This window comes from Acinonyx jubatus, chromosome A3 (assembly GCF_027475565.1).
Source record: "Acinonyx jubatus isolate Ajub_Pintada_27869175 chromosome A3, VMU_Ajub_asm_v1.0, whole genome shotgun sequence".
Classification (NCBI taxonomy): Eukaryota; Metazoa; Chordata; class Mammalia; order Carnivora; family Felidae; genus Acinonyx; species Acinonyx jubatus.
This window is the reverse complement of record NC_069388.1, coordinates 80,007,712-80,024,462: the sequence shown is the minus strand read 5'-3', so window position 1 is coordinate 80,024,462 and position 16,751 is coordinate 80,007,712. Positions and strand designations below refer to the sequence as shown.

The 16,751-nt window shown below is 38.1% G+C and overlaps 2 protein-coding genes across 4 annotated transcripts in view; one reads left to right on the top strand and one right to left on the bottom strand.

Moving 5' to 3' along the window:
• VPS54 (VPS54 subunit of GARP complex) overlaps positions 1–15,978 on the top strand; it is a 136,941-nt gene extending 120,963 nt beyond the window's left edge. Inside the window, exon 22 of the mRNA XM_027072354.2 lies at positions 15,939–15,978. Coding sequence (XP_026928155.1) covers positions 15,939–15,963 — 25 coding nt within the window. The 3' untranslated portion in view covers positions 15,964–15,978. The remainder of the gene's footprint in view (positions 1–15,938) is intronic.
• UGP2 (UDP-glucose pyrophosphorylase 2) overlaps positions 1–16,751 on the bottom strand; it is a 64,527-nt gene that overhangs the window by 31,497 nt on the left and 16,279 nt on the right. For all 3 annotated transcript variants that reach the window (XM_015070549.3, XM_015070551.3, XM_015070548.3), the window contains 2 exons: positions 16,015–16,142; positions 15,088–15,195 (listed from right to left, as the gene is read on the bottom strand). In XM_015070549.3, coding sequence (XP_014926035.1) covers positions 15,088–15,195; positions 16,015–16,128 — 222 coding nt within the window. In that variant the 5' untranslated portion in view covers positions 16,129–16,142. The remainder of the gene's footprint in view (positions 1–15,087; positions 15,196–16,014; positions 16,143–16,751) is intronic.

Here is a 16,751-nt window from a genome sequence, read left to right as displayed (position 1 = left end):
ATAAGAGGGGCTGATTTGTGTGAGTTTTGCAACCAGCAGGACTCAAAGACTGGAGTTTTGGAGGTCTATGGGCTTGGCTGGAATAGAGGGACCTGAGGGAACTGCTCTACTCCTTCAGAAAAGGCAGGCAAGCAACGCAGGCAGACTGCATGATCTGAGGATCACCTAGCTCACAGGGGGGGGAGACTGTTGACTGTTCTTGGAACGCATCTGTGAGAAGTGGCATTGCCTCTCTGGGCACAAAGGAAACGGCCAGTGCCATTTCCCTCCCCTGCCCTTCAGCATAGGCACAGAGACATCTGGCAAGGGTGGCTAACCCAGACACTGGCTGTTTAGGCTGCTTTGCTCCAAATCCCACGCTCCTGCACTCTGGCATGGTTGCCTGTCTGGGTCGCACCTGCATTAGTCCCAGCTCGGCGAGATCCTTTCCCAGAGGACTAACACAGGTCCCGGCCACACCAGGTCCCTAAAGTGTGGAGTTTTAAAGTCAACAGGCTTGGCCACAGTAGATCCCAAAGTGCAGAGTGATGCTCTAGGCAGGCAAGCAACCCAGAGACAGACACTATGAAAACAGCAATCTGCAAAATGCCTAGGATCCATGAGGAGGAATTATTCAATTATTTGCTCTTCTTGGAGGGCTTCCCTGAAAGCAAGCATGGACTCCCCTCTCCACAGACAAAGGAGCAAGCTAGCACCATCTCCCTTCCCTGCCCTTAGCATACACCAGCTTCAGTTAATAGCACAGTGTCAACACTGGCTGCCTAACCTGCTTACACTAGGTTCCTACCCCCTGAGCTCTGCCAGTACTGATTTTCTCAGGCAGGTATGCCTAAGGACCAGTGAAGCAGGCCCCTTCCCCAGAAGACCAGCACAAACCCCCCACCCACACCACATCTATTGACCAGAGTTCCACAAAGCTTCAGTTCTAGTGGAAATAGCATCAGGTCTCATTTAACAAGCAGACCAGAGCATACCTAGTTAAAACTTGCCACGCTCTGGCCAAGGTTCAAATGCTGTCCACTGCAGACAAGAAAAGCCTCTGTAGACAACTGACCTGAGGGATAGAGCAGCCAAAACACAGCAGCAGAGTGCATGCAACACACACCAAAGACACTTCCTGAGGCACCAGACCCTGGACATTATATGACCTCTTCTTCATAAAGCCAATACTCACAGAAGCAGGAAACATAAGACTTTCTAACATACAGAAGAAGACAGACACCTAGACAAAATGCCAAGATGGAGAAATTCATCCCAAAGAAAGAACAAGATAAGGTCACAGCCAGAGATCTAATTGAAACAGATAAGTAACATGCCCAATGGAGAATTTAAAGCAACAATCATAAAGATACTTGCTGGGCTTGAGAAGAGCATGGAAGAAATCAGGGAGACCCTTACTTCAGAGATAAAGAGCCAAAAAAAAAAAAAATCAGGGAGAAATGAAAAATGCAATAACTGAGAGTTGAAACTGGATGTAATGACCACAGGATGGAAGAAGCAGAAGAATGGATAAGTAATACAGAAGACAAAATTATAGGAAATAATGAAGCTGAACAAGAGAGAGAAAGAAAAATGATCATGAGAGTTAACTTAGGAAACTCAGTGACTCCATCAAATGCAATAATATTCGTATCATAGGATTCCTAGAAGAAGAGAGAGCAAAGGGGGCAGAAGGTTTATTTGAGGAAGTAATAGGCAAACACTTCCCTTTTCTGGGGAAGGAAACAGATCTCCAAATTCAGGAGGCACAGAGAACTCCCATCAAACAACACCAACATTTATTGTAGTTAAATTTGCAAAACACAGTGATAAAGAAAAAATGCTAAAAACAGCAAGACAAAGGGAGTCCCTAACTTACGATACAAGAAAGTTAGCAGCATAAAGTTAGCAGCAGATCTTTCCACAGACACTTGGCAAGCTAGAAGGGAGTGGCATGATATATTCAATGTGCTGAATGGGAAAAATCTGTAGCCAAGAATACTCTATCCAGCAAGGCTGTCATTCAGAATAGGAGATAAAGAGTTTCCCAGACAAAAACTAAAGGAGTTTGTGACCACTAATCCAGCCTTGCATAAAATATTAAAGGAGACTCTTTGAGTGGGAAGGAAAGACCAAAAGTGACAAAGATTAAAAACAAACAGAAAAAATATCCAGAAATAATGTAAAATAAGTAATAAAGTGGCAATAAATACGTATATATCAATAATTACCCTGAATGTAAATGAGCTAAATCCTCACAATCAAAAGACACAGAATGTCAGAATGGATAAGAAAAACAAAACAAAACCCATTAATATGTTGCCTATAAGAAATTCATTGTAGACCTAAAGACACCTGCAGATTGAAAATGAGGGGATGGAGGGGCATCTGGGTGGCTCAGTTGTTTGAGTTGGTTGAGCGTCCAACTCTTGATTTCAGCTCAGGTCGTGATCCCAGGGTTGTGGAATCAAGCCCTGCATTGGGCTCCATGCTGAGCATGGAGCCTGTTTAAGATTCTCTCTCTCCCTCTGACCCTCTCCCCTGCTCATGTGCACTCTCTCACTAAAATAAAAAATAAAATAAATAAAGTAAGGGGATGGAGAAACATTTATCATGCAAATGAAGGTTGAAAGAAAGCCAGAGTAGCCATACTTATATCAGACAAACTAGATTTTAAAACAAAGACTGTAACAAAAGATGAAGAAGGGCACTATATCATAATAAAGAGACCTATCCTGCAAGAAGATTTAGCAATTGTAAATATTTATGCCCCCAAGTTAAGAGCACCCAAATATATAACACAATTAATAACAAACATAAAGGAACTCATTGATAATAATACAATAATAGTAGGGGACTTTAACATCCCATATACATCAATGCACAGATAAGCTAAAAAGAAAAACAACAAGGAACCAATGGCTTCCCTGCCCCCACAATGTTTATTTTTGAGAGAGAGAGAGAGAGAGCGCGCGCGCACGTGCATGAGTGGGCAAGGGGCACAGAGAGAGAGAGAGTGAGCAAGTACATGAGTGGGCAAGGGGCACAGAGAGAGAGAGAGAGAGAGAGACAGAATCTGGAGCAGACTCCAGGCTCTGAGCTGTCAGCACAGAGCCCGATGCGGGGCTCAAACCCACAAACTGCGAGATCATGGCCTGAGCTGATGTCAGACACTTAACTGACTGGGCCACCCGGGCACACCGGAACCAATGGCTTTGAATGACACACTGTACCAGATGGACTTAACAGTTATATTCAGAACATTTTATCCTAAAGCAGAATACACATTCTTTTCAAGTACACATGGGGCATTCTCCAGAACACATCATATACTAGGTCACAAATCAGGTCTCCACAAGTATGAAAAGACTGAGACCATACCATGCATCTTTTCTGACTACAACACTATGAAGCTTGAAGTCAACAACAAGAAAATTTTGGAAAGACCACAAATACATGGAGGTTAAAGAACATCCTACTAAACAATGAATGGGTTAACTAGGAAATGGAAGAAATTTAAAAAAATACATGGAGGGGCGCCTGGGTGGCTCAGTTGGCTGAGCGTCTGACTTCGGCTCAGGTCATGATCTCACGGTCTGTGAGTTCGAGCCCCATGTCGGGTTCTGTGCTGACAGCTCAGAGCCTGGAGCCTGCTTCAGATTCTGTGTCTCCCTCTCTCTCTGCCCCTCCCCCGCTCATGCTCTGTCTCTCTCTGTCAAAAATAAACAAACATTAAAAAAAAATTTTTTTTAAATTAAAAAAAAAATACATGGAAACAAATGACAATGAAAACAAAGGTCCAAAACCTTTGAGATATGGCAAAAGAGAGAAAAATACAGCAATACAGGCCTACCTCAAGAAGCAACAAAGTCTCAAATAAACAACCTAACCTGGGGTGCCTGGGTGGCTCAGTTGGTTTAGCATACGACTTCGGCTCAGGTCATGATTTGAGCCCTGTGTCGGACTTTGCACTGATAGCACGGAGCCTAGAGCCTGCTTTGAGTTCTGTCTCTCCCTCTTTCCCTGCCCCTCCCTACTCACACTCTGTCTCTCTCTCTCTCTCTCTCAAAAATGATTAAACATTAAAAAAAAAAATTAACAACCTCAACTAGGCCTAACTGAGCTAGAAAAAGGAAAACCTAAAGCCAGCAGGAGAAGGGACCAAAGAACAGAGTAGAAATAAATGATATAGAAACTAAAAACAACTACAAAACAGAATAAATCAATGAAACTAAGAGCTGGTTCTTTTAAAGAATAAAATTGATAAATCCCTTAGCCAGACATACAAAAAAGAAAATAGAAAGGACACATATAAATAAAATCACAAGTGAGAGAGGAGAAATAATAAACAACACCAGAAATACAAAGATTTAGAAGAGAATATTATGAAAAATTATACACCAACAAATCGGACAATCTGGAAAGAATCAATAAATTCCTAGAAACATATGAAGTAGAAAGAAATAGAAAACTTGAACAGACTGATGACCAGCAAAGAAATGCAATCAGTAATCAAAATCTTCCAACAAATAAAAGTTCAGGGCCAGAGGGCTTCACAGAGGAATTCTATCAAACATTTAAAGAAGAGTTAATACCTGTTCTTCTCAAACTATTCCAAAAAATAGAAAAGGAAACAAAACTTCCAAACTTATTCTATGAGGCTAGCATTAACCCTGATTCTAAAACCAAAGACTCCTCTATAAAAAAGAACTATAAGCCAGTGTTCCTGATGAACATGGATGCAAAAATTCTGAACCAAATATTAGCAAATCAAATCCAACAGTATGTTGAAGAATCATTCACCACAATGAAGTGTGATTTATTCCTGGGCTGCAAGGGTATCAATATCATAAATCAACATGATACATCACATTAATAAAAGAAAGGTTAAAAACCCTATGATCCTCTCAATGGATCCAGAAAAAGCATTTGACAAAGTACAACATCCATTCATGATAAAAACCCTCAGTGAAGTAGTTTTAGAGGGAACATACCTCAACATAATAAAGATCATATAAAAAAACCCACAGCTAATACCATTGTCAATAAGGAAAAACTGAGAGCTTTTCCTCTATGGTCAGGAACAAGGCAGGGATGTCCACTATCACCACTGTTATTTAACAAAGTACCAGGAATCCTAGCTTCAGCAATCAGACAACAAGAAGAAATTAAAAGCAACCAAATCAGCAAGGAGGAAGCCAAACTTTCATTATTTGCAGATGACATGATACTCTAGGCAGAAAACCCAAAGACTTCACCAAAAAATTGCCAGAACCAATACAGGAATTCAGTAAAGTTTCAGGATGCAAAAATCAATGTATAGAATCTGTTGCATTTCTATACACCCAAAATGAAGCAGCAGAAAGAGAAATCAAGGAATTGATCCCATTTACAATTGCACCAAAAACCACAAGATACCTATGAATAAACCTAACAAAAGAGGTAAAAAACCTGCACTATGAAAACTATAAAACACTGATGAAAGAAATTGAAGAGGGCACAAAGAAATGGAAAAACAGTCCATATTTATGGATTGAAAAAACAAATATTGTTAAAATGTCCATACTACCCAAAGCAATCTATACATTTAATGCAATTCCTATCAAAATACCACCAACATTTTTCACACAGCTAGAACAAACAATCCTAAAATTTGTATGGAACTACAAAAGACCCCAAATAGCCAAAGCAATCTGGAAAAACAAAGGCAAAGCTGGAGGCATCACAATCCCAAACTTCAAGTTATATTACAAAGCTGTCAGGATCAAGACAATATGTTACCAGCACAAAAACAGACATATAGATCAATAGAACAGAGTAGAAAACCCAGAAATGAACCCACAACTATATGGTCAACTGATCTTCAGCAAAGCAGGAAAGAAGAGCCAATGGAAAAAAGACAGTCTTCTTCAACAAATGGTGTTGGGGAAACTGGACAATAACATCCAAAAGAATGAAACTGGGCCACTTTCTTATATCATACACAAAAATAAATTCAAAATGGATGAAAGACCTAAATGTGAGACAGGAAACCATCAAAATCATACAGGAAAACACAGGCAGTAGCACCTTTCCTCAGTCTTAGCAAATTCCCTTCCCTGAGGCAAGGAAAACAAAAACAAAAATAAACTATCAGGATATCATTAAGATAAAAATCTGCACAAAGAAGTGAACAATCAACAAAAATAAAAGGCAATCTTTGGAATGAGAGAAGATACTTGTAAATGACATGTGATAAAGCATGAGCATCCAAAATATATTAAGAACTTATCATACTCAACACCCAAAAAACCAAATAATTCAGTTAAAAAATGAGCAGAAGACATGAATGGACATTATTCCAAAGAAGACATAAAGATGGCTAACACACATGAAGAGATGCTCAACACCACTCATCATCAAAATTACAATGAAGTATCACCTCACACAAGTCAGAATGGCTAAAATTAACAACAAAGGAAACAACACGTGTTGTGGAGGATGTGGAGAAAGGGGAACCCTTTTGCACTGTTGGTGGGAATGCAACCTAGTGCAGCCACTCTGGAAAATATTATGAAGGTTCCTCAAAAGGTTAAAAATAGAACTACCTTACAACCCAGCAATTGCATACTGGATATTTACCCAAAGGATACAAAAATACTGATTTAAATGGATATATGCACCCCAATGATTATGGCATTATCAACAACTGCCAAATTATGGAAAGAGTCCAAATGCCCGTTGATGAATAAACGAGGTGGTGTATATACTTACAATGGAATATTCTCAGCCATCAAAAAGAATGAAATCTTACCATTTGCAACAATGTGCGTGGAGCTACAGAGTATTGTGCTAAGCAAAATAAGTCAGAGACAAATACAATATGATTTCACTCATATATGGAATTTAAGAAACAAAACAGATGAACATGGATAAAAAAAACCCCAAAGAGGCAAACCAGAAAACTGAGGGTTACTGGAGGAGAGATAGGCAGTGGGATGGGTTAAATGGGTCATGGGTATTAAAGAGGGCACTTCTGATGAGCACTGGGTGTTGCATGTATGTGATGAATCACTAAATTCTAAACCAGAAACTAACAGTACACTACAGGTTAACTAACTGGAGTTTAAATAAAAACTTGGGGAACAAAAGTAATATATACAGATAGTAAAAGAAAGTAAAAGAAAAATTCAAACACTACAAACAGGTATGTATTCATCACTCGTTTATAGAAGTTGGCTGAAGTAATAAAAGCAGTAGTTAACCTTGTGGGTCATTTGGCCCATATCCTGATCAGCTAAAGTGGTAGCTTTCAAAGAACTTTCCATTTTAGCATGGATTAGAAAAGAGAAAGGTAGATGACCTTTGTTGAAAAGGAGTTGGGAAAAAGCTGGAGTTGGAAAAAAGTTCTAATAGAAGAGATAAGAGGTCCAAAATCCAACCTAACCTGCTTATGTGACCGAACTGCTCATTACTAAAATCAAACTTGTATATTCCCTATAAGCCAACCCTCCTATAGTATGTGGACAAAAATTCTTTCAAAATAACCGTGATAATCCCAAATTCCCTAAAAAATGAAACTGAAGCTTCTTGACGTCATTCTGTTTATGCTGTGTATTAGCTTTAAACTCTGCAGTACTAAATAGCCAGTGATTAAAGAAGTATAGAGTGCACTTCATTATGTAATTCACATCGTTGAAGCAGCCCTGGAAGAATGAAGGTGGGAAAGAGGGAAAAGGCCAGAGGCTATAAAAAGAAATCTTTATAGAAGATTAGACCACAGGTGTGAGTGGGTGGATAAAGGCTAAGAGAAAGGCTAGCTGAGGGTGGAGCGAGGCCCACCTCTTCCTTGAGAGAAGTCTGAATGAAGGAAAAAATAATATTTTAGAAAGATACGTATTTGTTCAGCCTGTGTATTTAAGGGAAAAGGTAAAGTGGGAACCAGAGCCCTGCAAGGGTTTAAGAAGAAACATATTTTAAAGTGGCACAATGGACCTTCTGGGGATGATGGAAAAGTTCTAATTCTTGATTTTGGTGGTAGTTACATGACTGGATGCATTTGCCAAAACTCATAACACGGAACAAGGGTATCATTTATTATATGTTAATTACCTCAATAAACCTGACATTCAAAGATAAAAGCCATTAACAGCTAAAATGCTGATTAATCTTATAAGGTTTGTTAATCAAAATTACAAAAAAAATAAACAAAACAGAATAAGCACCTAATTTTAATCTATTTGGGTTATGTTTTACAATGTTGAAAACTCTAAACAAATTGTTTGAGGTACTTGGTGAAGCATGGTTTTTAAAATCTGTTCCAATTTCCCACCATTAAGGTCTCTCTTAAATAGAAACTGCAGTTTCTGACATCTCGGCCAGTGAGCAGGTGCCAAAATGGCAGGTAGAGACTCAGCTCTAGACTTGGAAAAGTAGCCTTATCCACCATATGCTTCACAACCAGCAAACAAGCTACATGCTATAAGCCTATTATTTTTATACTACCACTATTTTCAAAGCCTTTTTTTCTCTTTATTTTTCCTCCCATATTCAGAGAAGTCTTGTCTCAAATTCACTCCAGGAGATCACCTTAACACCACGATGTCTTTCCTAAACCCCCATGGGAGTTAGATGCTTCCACAGCATCCTATGGACTGCTTATTGCAGTCTTCCGTAGTTAGCCATTTCTGGGTCCATCTCCTCCACAAACTTGAGGCCAAAATGCCGGAGGGAAGAATACTTATTTTTGTAGCCCCAACCAGTGACTGGCAGAGAGGAGGCCAATAAGAGTTTCTTGAATGAGATTCAAGAGAGTAGTTCCGCATTAAAAAAGGAGAGAGAGAAAGAGAAAGAGAACCTTTCATTAACCTTTACAGGTAATGAACTTCTTTGAGAATCTGATGAAAGGAAATCTAACCTGAAAAATGTATATTTATACACAGTTTTACTTGTAGTTTCAAGAAATATATGAAGGGCCTACAATCCCTAAAAGACCTCCCAGGTTGAGATGCCTGGTATAGACCTTCCAGTCTCATCTTGACTACACAATGGGACAAGCACAGAGTCTGCTGTTCACATCTCATCTAAAATAAGGAAAAGGAATTAGAGTTGACCCTTAAACAATGTGAGAGGTTGGAGCAACAACCCCCCACGCAGTCAAAATCTACATATTAACTTCTGACTCTCCCAAAACTTAACTACTAATAGCCTAGTCTTAAATGGAAGCCTTACCAATAATGTAAACAGTAGATTAACATATATTTTGTATATGTAATATATACTGTATTCTATCAAGAAAGTAAGTCAGAGAAAAGAAAACCATAAGGAAGAGAAAATATATTTACAGTATTATAAAAAAACCTCATGTATATCTGGATCCACACAGTTCAAACTCATGTTGTTCAAGGGTCAACTGTAGTAAAATATCCCCAAGGAATTACAGGGCAGAAAGGATCATAGGTATGTTTGAGCCATCCATCTCGTTTTATATAAAAATTCTCCCAGAACCAATCTTGTAGGTTCAGGGCTGTCACATAGTAAATAAGCGTAAATTCCCTTATAGTTACACCACAGTTGAAGATGTAAGATAGGAGAACCTCGCAGATCTATTTTTCTTATCTGATTATAAGACATAAAATGTCTACATAAAAGATAAATTTGGAGATTGTAATAAATAAAATTATCCATATTAGGTCTTGAAAAGCATGAGCCACGGTCCAAAAAGAATCTCTGTGGATAGGGATTGGGCAGGGGGCAACGGCATGTTCAAGGAGTGCTACTACCATCTATACCTATGTTATGATTTTCCCAAGGAACTCAGGTCTGTGGGAGTGGATTGCCCTCTGCTCTAGACACAAGGGTAGTAGTTAGAGACCCTGGTCCAACACTATTACCTCAAGTCTCTCAAAGCCAATCATGGAACTGACATTAAAGTGGCCACATATTTACCATTACTATTTCTGTAGAGAAACAAATTAAGTAACCAAAATGGAATTAAGGATCACAGGCCCAAGATCAGCCTCCTTAGTCCCATCCCCTTCCGGAAATAAAGGGCCCTGTATATAAAGGCATGTGAAGGAAGACAGTTCTGGGAAAAAATTAAAGACTGTTAATTTCATCGTGGAATCAAAAGGTAGAGAATTAGAGCTTTGGCAATATTTGTTAAATTAGTATAAATATATTTGCTTAGATTAGTAGTTCTATATATTATCATTTTAAAACTTTACATCAAGGAAAAGATGAGACTCTTTGGTAGCCAGCCAGCTATATCCTCACAGCCAGTTTCTTAAATGCTTTTTTATTTACTTATTTTGAGAGAGAGAGAGAGAGAGAGAGGGAGAGAGAGAGAGAGAGGGGAAGCCAATAAGAGTTTCTTTATGAGATTCAAGCATGAGTGAGCATGAGTGAGCATGAGTGGAGGGAGGGAGAGAGAAGAGAAAGAATCCCAAGCAGGCTCTGTGCTGTCAGCACGAGCCCCATGCAGGGAGCCCCATGAAGGGATCACTCTCAGGAACACCATGAAATCACAATCTGAGCCAAAATCAAGAGTTAGATGCTTAACCAACTGAACCACCCAGGCGTTCTGGCTTTTGTGTAGCACGTTTACATTCAAGATCTTTTTTATCTATGTACACACCCAAAACAAATCTCTAATGGCTATACCATTAGCTGACTGAAGTTGGAAATTTTTCACCCAACAGGGGATGCTCAAAGCAAACCATCCTGTGTCACATCATGTCAAATCCTTGACCAAACTGCCTCTAGTGAGTCTTTCAAAAAAAAATATGTGCAAACATTAGTTGCACAATAGACTATGATTCATCTTAAAAAAAAAAAACAACTGTATTTTTACTCTGCACACATACACTAACTTTCTCAGAATGCCTTACCATTTAAACACACACATTTTAGGGGCGCCTGGGTGGCTCAGTCGGTTAAGCGTCCGCCTTTGGCTCAGGTCACGATCTCACGGTCCGTGAGTTCAAGCCCCGCATCGGGCTCTGGGATGATGGCCCAGAGCCTGGAGACTGCTTCCGATTCTGTGTCTCCCTCTCTCTCTGCCCCTCCCCCGTTCATGCTCTGTCTCTGTCTCAAAAATAAATAAACGTTAAAAAAAAAAAATTAAAAAAAAATACACACATTTTAATGTTTTGTACTGACTAAGAAAAACTCTCCATTATTTTATGGGGCAAAACAAAAAATCTGAAGCTAAAATATCACATTATATGATATTCTTCATGCCAATTCTCTGCATTAAAAAAAAAAAAAAAAGAGTTGACCCTATATAAATCTTCCCCATTCACAAATACATACTCACCCTGTGGGGAACATAGAGACAAGAACAAAGACAATCAAATCAAGACCTTGGTTCCTCTAAATGAAAAAGCCTTTTTTAGAGAACATTTTCACATAAATGAGAATGCACCTTAAACAGGTTTTAAGTTAGAGCTCAAAACAATGTGTCAGCTACAGTACTACCTTCTTGAGCAGACTCTGTATCTCCTTGTTTCTTTTATCTAATTCCCATCCCTCTACATCCAAAATATAAACTTAAACATTAAGTTTGTTCAGGAACAAGTCACTAACAGCCTCTCTAGAAAAGAATGAAATGGTCAAATGAAGTTGTACATGCTGACTGGTCCTTCCTTGCTCTAATCCAAAACATGTACTTTAATACAGTTTTTTAAAATTTATTAACGTAGCTAAATATCAAGACATACCTCGATTACAACATTTATGTAGTTAACTTTCACAAAATTGGAACATAGCATTATCCATACCATAACTCCATAAATTGAGTTTTTTTGTTTTAGCCAGAATTCAATAAAATATGGACTCAATAGGCTTTTCGAACAACATGCATATGCAGAACAAACTCATGGTTACCAGAGGGGAGGGGGGATTGGCAAATTGGGGGAAAGGGAATGGGAAATACAGTCTTCCAGATATAGAGTAAGTTACAGGAATAAAAGGTATGTACAGCACAGGGAATATATGCAATGCTATTGTAATAGTGCTGTATGGGGACAGATGGTAACACTTGTAGTGAGCAAAGCATAATGTATAAAATTATCAAGAATCATTATATTATACACCTGAAACTAATGTAACATTATGTGTCAACTACACTTAGACAGCAACAAATTTTTTTACAAATGTATATGCTTACTGACAGAGGACAGAGTTAAGATGAAGTATTCAACACAAGAGTAAAACATAAAATTTCAATGCCTATAAGTATATCCTTCAATCTAGTATTTATACAAATATTTTTATTTAAAAAGTAATCATCTGAATGAAAAAGGCATTTAAATTCAGTTTTCTGAGGGCCAAAGAAGAAAAAAGTATATTAAAATGGGGTCAGCAAAATTTTTCCATAAAGGGCCAAGAAGGAAATATGTTAGGTTGGGTAGGCTACATGGTCTCAGTTCTAACTATTCAACTCTGCCATTGTCTCATGACAGTAGCTACAGGCTGTGTTCCAATAAAACTTTATTTATAAAACAGGGTGGCCAACTGGTAGTCTGCCAACTCCTATACAAAAACAGATATTCTATCATGACAATGTTTATGTGCACAGCTTTGATGCAAGGCTGATGTGAGACATGTTACTCTAAATGACTATTCTCCCACAATAATTTCTTTTTGGTTAGGAGGCTAAAGTATCACCTGCATTTAAAAAACAGAAACCAGAGATGCCTGCGTGCTCAGTTGGTTAAGTGTTCCACTCTTGATTTCAGCTCAGGCCATGATCTCAGTTTGTGGGATCGAGCCCCACATCAGGCTCCAGGCCAACAGCACAGAGCCTTCTTGGGATTCTCTCTCCCCCCCATTCTCTGCCTCTCCCCCACTCCTTCCCCCCTCCAATAAATAAACTTAAAAAAAAATCTAAAAAACAAAAACCTATGTGTGCTAAAAAAAGTTATGATTTGAGAGAAAAACTGATCTCTGTATAATCTCTATGACAAGATACAGAAAATCTACAGGAAAGGGGGGAGGGAGGAAGGGAGCTGGAAGAATGTAGAGAAGCAAGGTAAACAATATTGTCCCATAATCTGTATTCTCATAATTATTTGCAAAAGTTGTTAACATTCAGAGTGTAACATTTGTGGCCTCAAGAAGCTCAGGACATAAAAGAACAAACTTATCTTTTGCCTCTGTACTCTGAAACCTTCAACATTAAGGGCAGATGGGATTATAACCATATATTTTAAAAGATGCTCAAAACCTAGGCTTCAACATTTTTAATGAAGACTTACACTTTTATAAACAGAAAAGACTTCACAAAATAAAATTCTATCCAGAATTCTATTTTTTGTATTCTTTTTCTGTATCAACTCTGCATTCCTATCAGTAACTATGGCTTACTATGGGCACACAGCCTCTTAAAAGTATTTGTCAGAACCTTGTTGGGGATGGTAGTTCTGAACTGGAAAAATCCTTAGATGGTTCTGATTCCTCCCTCCCTTCCTTCCCCACCCTGCAATCCATATTCCAAGAAACCCTTCTTTATAGCACAATCGTCTCTCAAAATACACAAAGGCAGATTTCTCACTGACAAAGCAGAATCCTGAACCTTAAAATATACTAAAAGTAATGAATCTGTGTGCCTTCCTACACGGTAGGCTCTATCATCAAAAGGTTAAGTTTGTGTAGAAAAAAAAAAGTCCATGTATGCAAGCAAGAATTAACTACACCTTTATGCCCAGGTCCAGGTCCATGATTAATTAGAAAAATGAATTTACTTCAATAAGGAATAAACTTCTAGGCAAAATTATAGTTACTTAAACTTTAACAAGTTTAAGAACTGAAAAGCATGTTCCACATTCTGGAAATAAAAGCACTCCTAACCAGGAACTATATTTAAGATTTTCTCAAGAAAAAATCCAAGGGACTCCATTAGCTTAAGTCACCGTAGATGGTATATAAATGTATGTGTCCAGTTATGTTCCCATAAAACTTTACAAACATAGTCAGTATAGAACTTTGCCTTCAGGCAGAACTTTGCCAAAACCCTGCTCGAAACAGCCTTGTTTTAAAACCAGTATTAATTAGATACTAGAAGACTGCAGAATTCAAGAGCTAAACTATCTACATACAATTGCTCTGCTCTATCAAGTTTCTTCTACCTGACATGAAAAGTGCTACAAACAGTGAGATGTCAAAACTGCTGACAGGAAAGGGAAGAAAGGTCAATATGTTAACAAAACCTATTTCCTAGACAATCAACTGCATGTAGATCATTCATTCAACAAACATTTGTTTAAGACACATGGTTCCCTGGCCTTCAAGGTCTCTCAGGAAGACAACACATGCATACAAACAACTACTACTCATGCCAGCTAAGTGCTACATGATGGTAGAAGTAACTACTAGTATCTGAAAAATGCTTCATGGTTTAACATGTTTCCATATATGCTTCTTAATGAAGCCTCATAGCCCTGTAAAGTATATAAGTCACTTGGTATTGTTCTCATTTTACATAAACCTCCTAAGTAGTAAAACTAGGATTTGTACCTGTGACACTACTGCACTACACTTCTTCAGAGCAGCTTTATGCTAGGGGTCGATGACAGAGGTGGAGGCATTTGGACTGAGCCTCAAAGAATGAGCAGGATTTTGACAGGTGAAGAGACCAAAGTATTCCAAAGAAATGATATACACAGAAGTCTAGAAGCAGGGATATACAACATGTGAAAAACAGGCAAGGGAAATATGGCTAAAGATGGGTTGAAAGCATGAGGAGAGCTTTAAGTATGTGATTTAGCATCTGTACAAGACACTATAGGCTATCAGAAATCGGATGGTTTGGGAGAGAGAAAGAAGAAAAGAACATAAATGAAGCTCTTACTATGTGTTTGGTACTTTGCAAAAGAATTGCCTCATATGCAGGGATTTTTAAGTTATGAGGCAGTGTTATAGGGAGATGAGACTTTCCTAAATCCTCTGCAGGACTGAAAAGATGGGACTAACAGAGGGGAAAGCAGTAGGCTACCTCTGTAGTTTTGGCATGAGGAACAGAGAATGTAAAGTGATGGTTCTTACAGGTCCCCCACAGTACCTCACCCCCAAATTTAAACCCAGGTCTTGAATTACCTTAAATTTTCCTACATTTTATCTAAAACTTACCGAATCTTCTGGAGGTCTCTGGATTTTCCCCCAATCCACAGAAGGTCCCTTTTCTTGCAAAAATCGATGGAATAGCTTCCGAAATCCATCAAGGTCTTTTTTAGTGTGCTATGAAAATAGAAGTTCTTGTTACAATGAGCAGAATGCTTAATTTTAATATAGATATGTATTATACACTTAAAACACCTTTCAATTAAATTATTACACTATTAGAACATGGAGTACAGCAGAGACTTTTTTATGCCCCCAACTTAAAAGTGAAGGGGAAGAAAAGCTAATAGGAACCACACTTAAAGGAATACAAGCAAATAATCCCCAAATCTTCCAGCAGTTATCATGTAAACAACACCATTTGGTCCATGGGAATTTCAATTGGTTCTCTACATTTATTTGCCAGTACTTTTTTTCTACTTCTTTTAAGTGAAAATTCACTTTCACTGAAAGAAAAAGTAACAAAACACAGTTAACCTCAAAACATTAAGTACGAACTGAAATTTGAAAATGAAAAGGATGATCTATTGATTTATAAACAGAAAAGTAAAAATACCTGTCTACACTGGGAAATCTCTACACAGCTGACAAACTAGCATGGTTCTATTAGAACTGGCTCTCTGGAAAAAGGCATGCAGGTTGTATGGTTGATAATTCTAACTGAGTACTGTTACCCATTTTTTTACCCAACGATACTAGAACACACAAAAAATAATTTTTTGTTCTGATTCTTTAGACTTTAGAAACTTCCTAGAATTAAAAAAAAAGACAATGGTTTAACAATGGGAAAATGCTGAAAATCCTTAATTGTTAAGCAATCCTACTTTTTTTAATGCTATTATATTTTGTGCTTATTTCAGGCTGGATGATCAACAGCAGCAATAACAACTCAGCATTGTAGACGGATGGAAGCAAGAAACACTGCAGAGTCCTTACCTCAAACTCATGTGATGGCGCTGTGGTAAGTATTTTTTCCAGTTCCTTCTTCACAGATAATTCTAGCTCTTGTCGAATGACTTCTTGGAACTGAGAAGCACCATCCTGAGACATGGCTTTGCTAAGATCTTAAAAATATAAAATCGCCAACAGAAAAAAAATCAGACAGCCATTCAAATAGCTGGTAAGCTATAACTGATTTATTTCTAGTTTATCAGAACATGAAAAGGTTCACTCCTTTAGTCCCATTATCCTCTCGAAGGATATCAGTAGTGTCAACTAATTACAGCTATATAATCACATGGCCTCAAATTTGTTACATCTACCTGCATTACTAGTGTATCTGAGACACTAATAAATGCTTTTGGGAAGATGGGGCAGGTGGGAATAAAAGGATTAATCTTCATTTGGGCATTTAGTTCTATCTCTACTAATGTTTCCCTCTTAGCCATCAAAGCTGGAGAAAAATGAGAGGTGGAATAATGTTAATAAAGGTATGTTTTATGGTACATGCTCTTATGGAACTGCTGCCAGATAAAAGAACGGAAAGGGCTTAGCAATTTCACAGAAACGAACAAACAAAAACAAAAACAAAAACCGTTCCCTTCCAGGCCAGATGAAAAAAAATTAAGGAATTCTTTCCATTTTAGAAGTGAAGCCCTCCAGTTTCACATTCCTTATTAAAGAAAAACCCGTTGAGAGATACTGGCAATTCCCAGGTGCCTGTATGTGTCTGG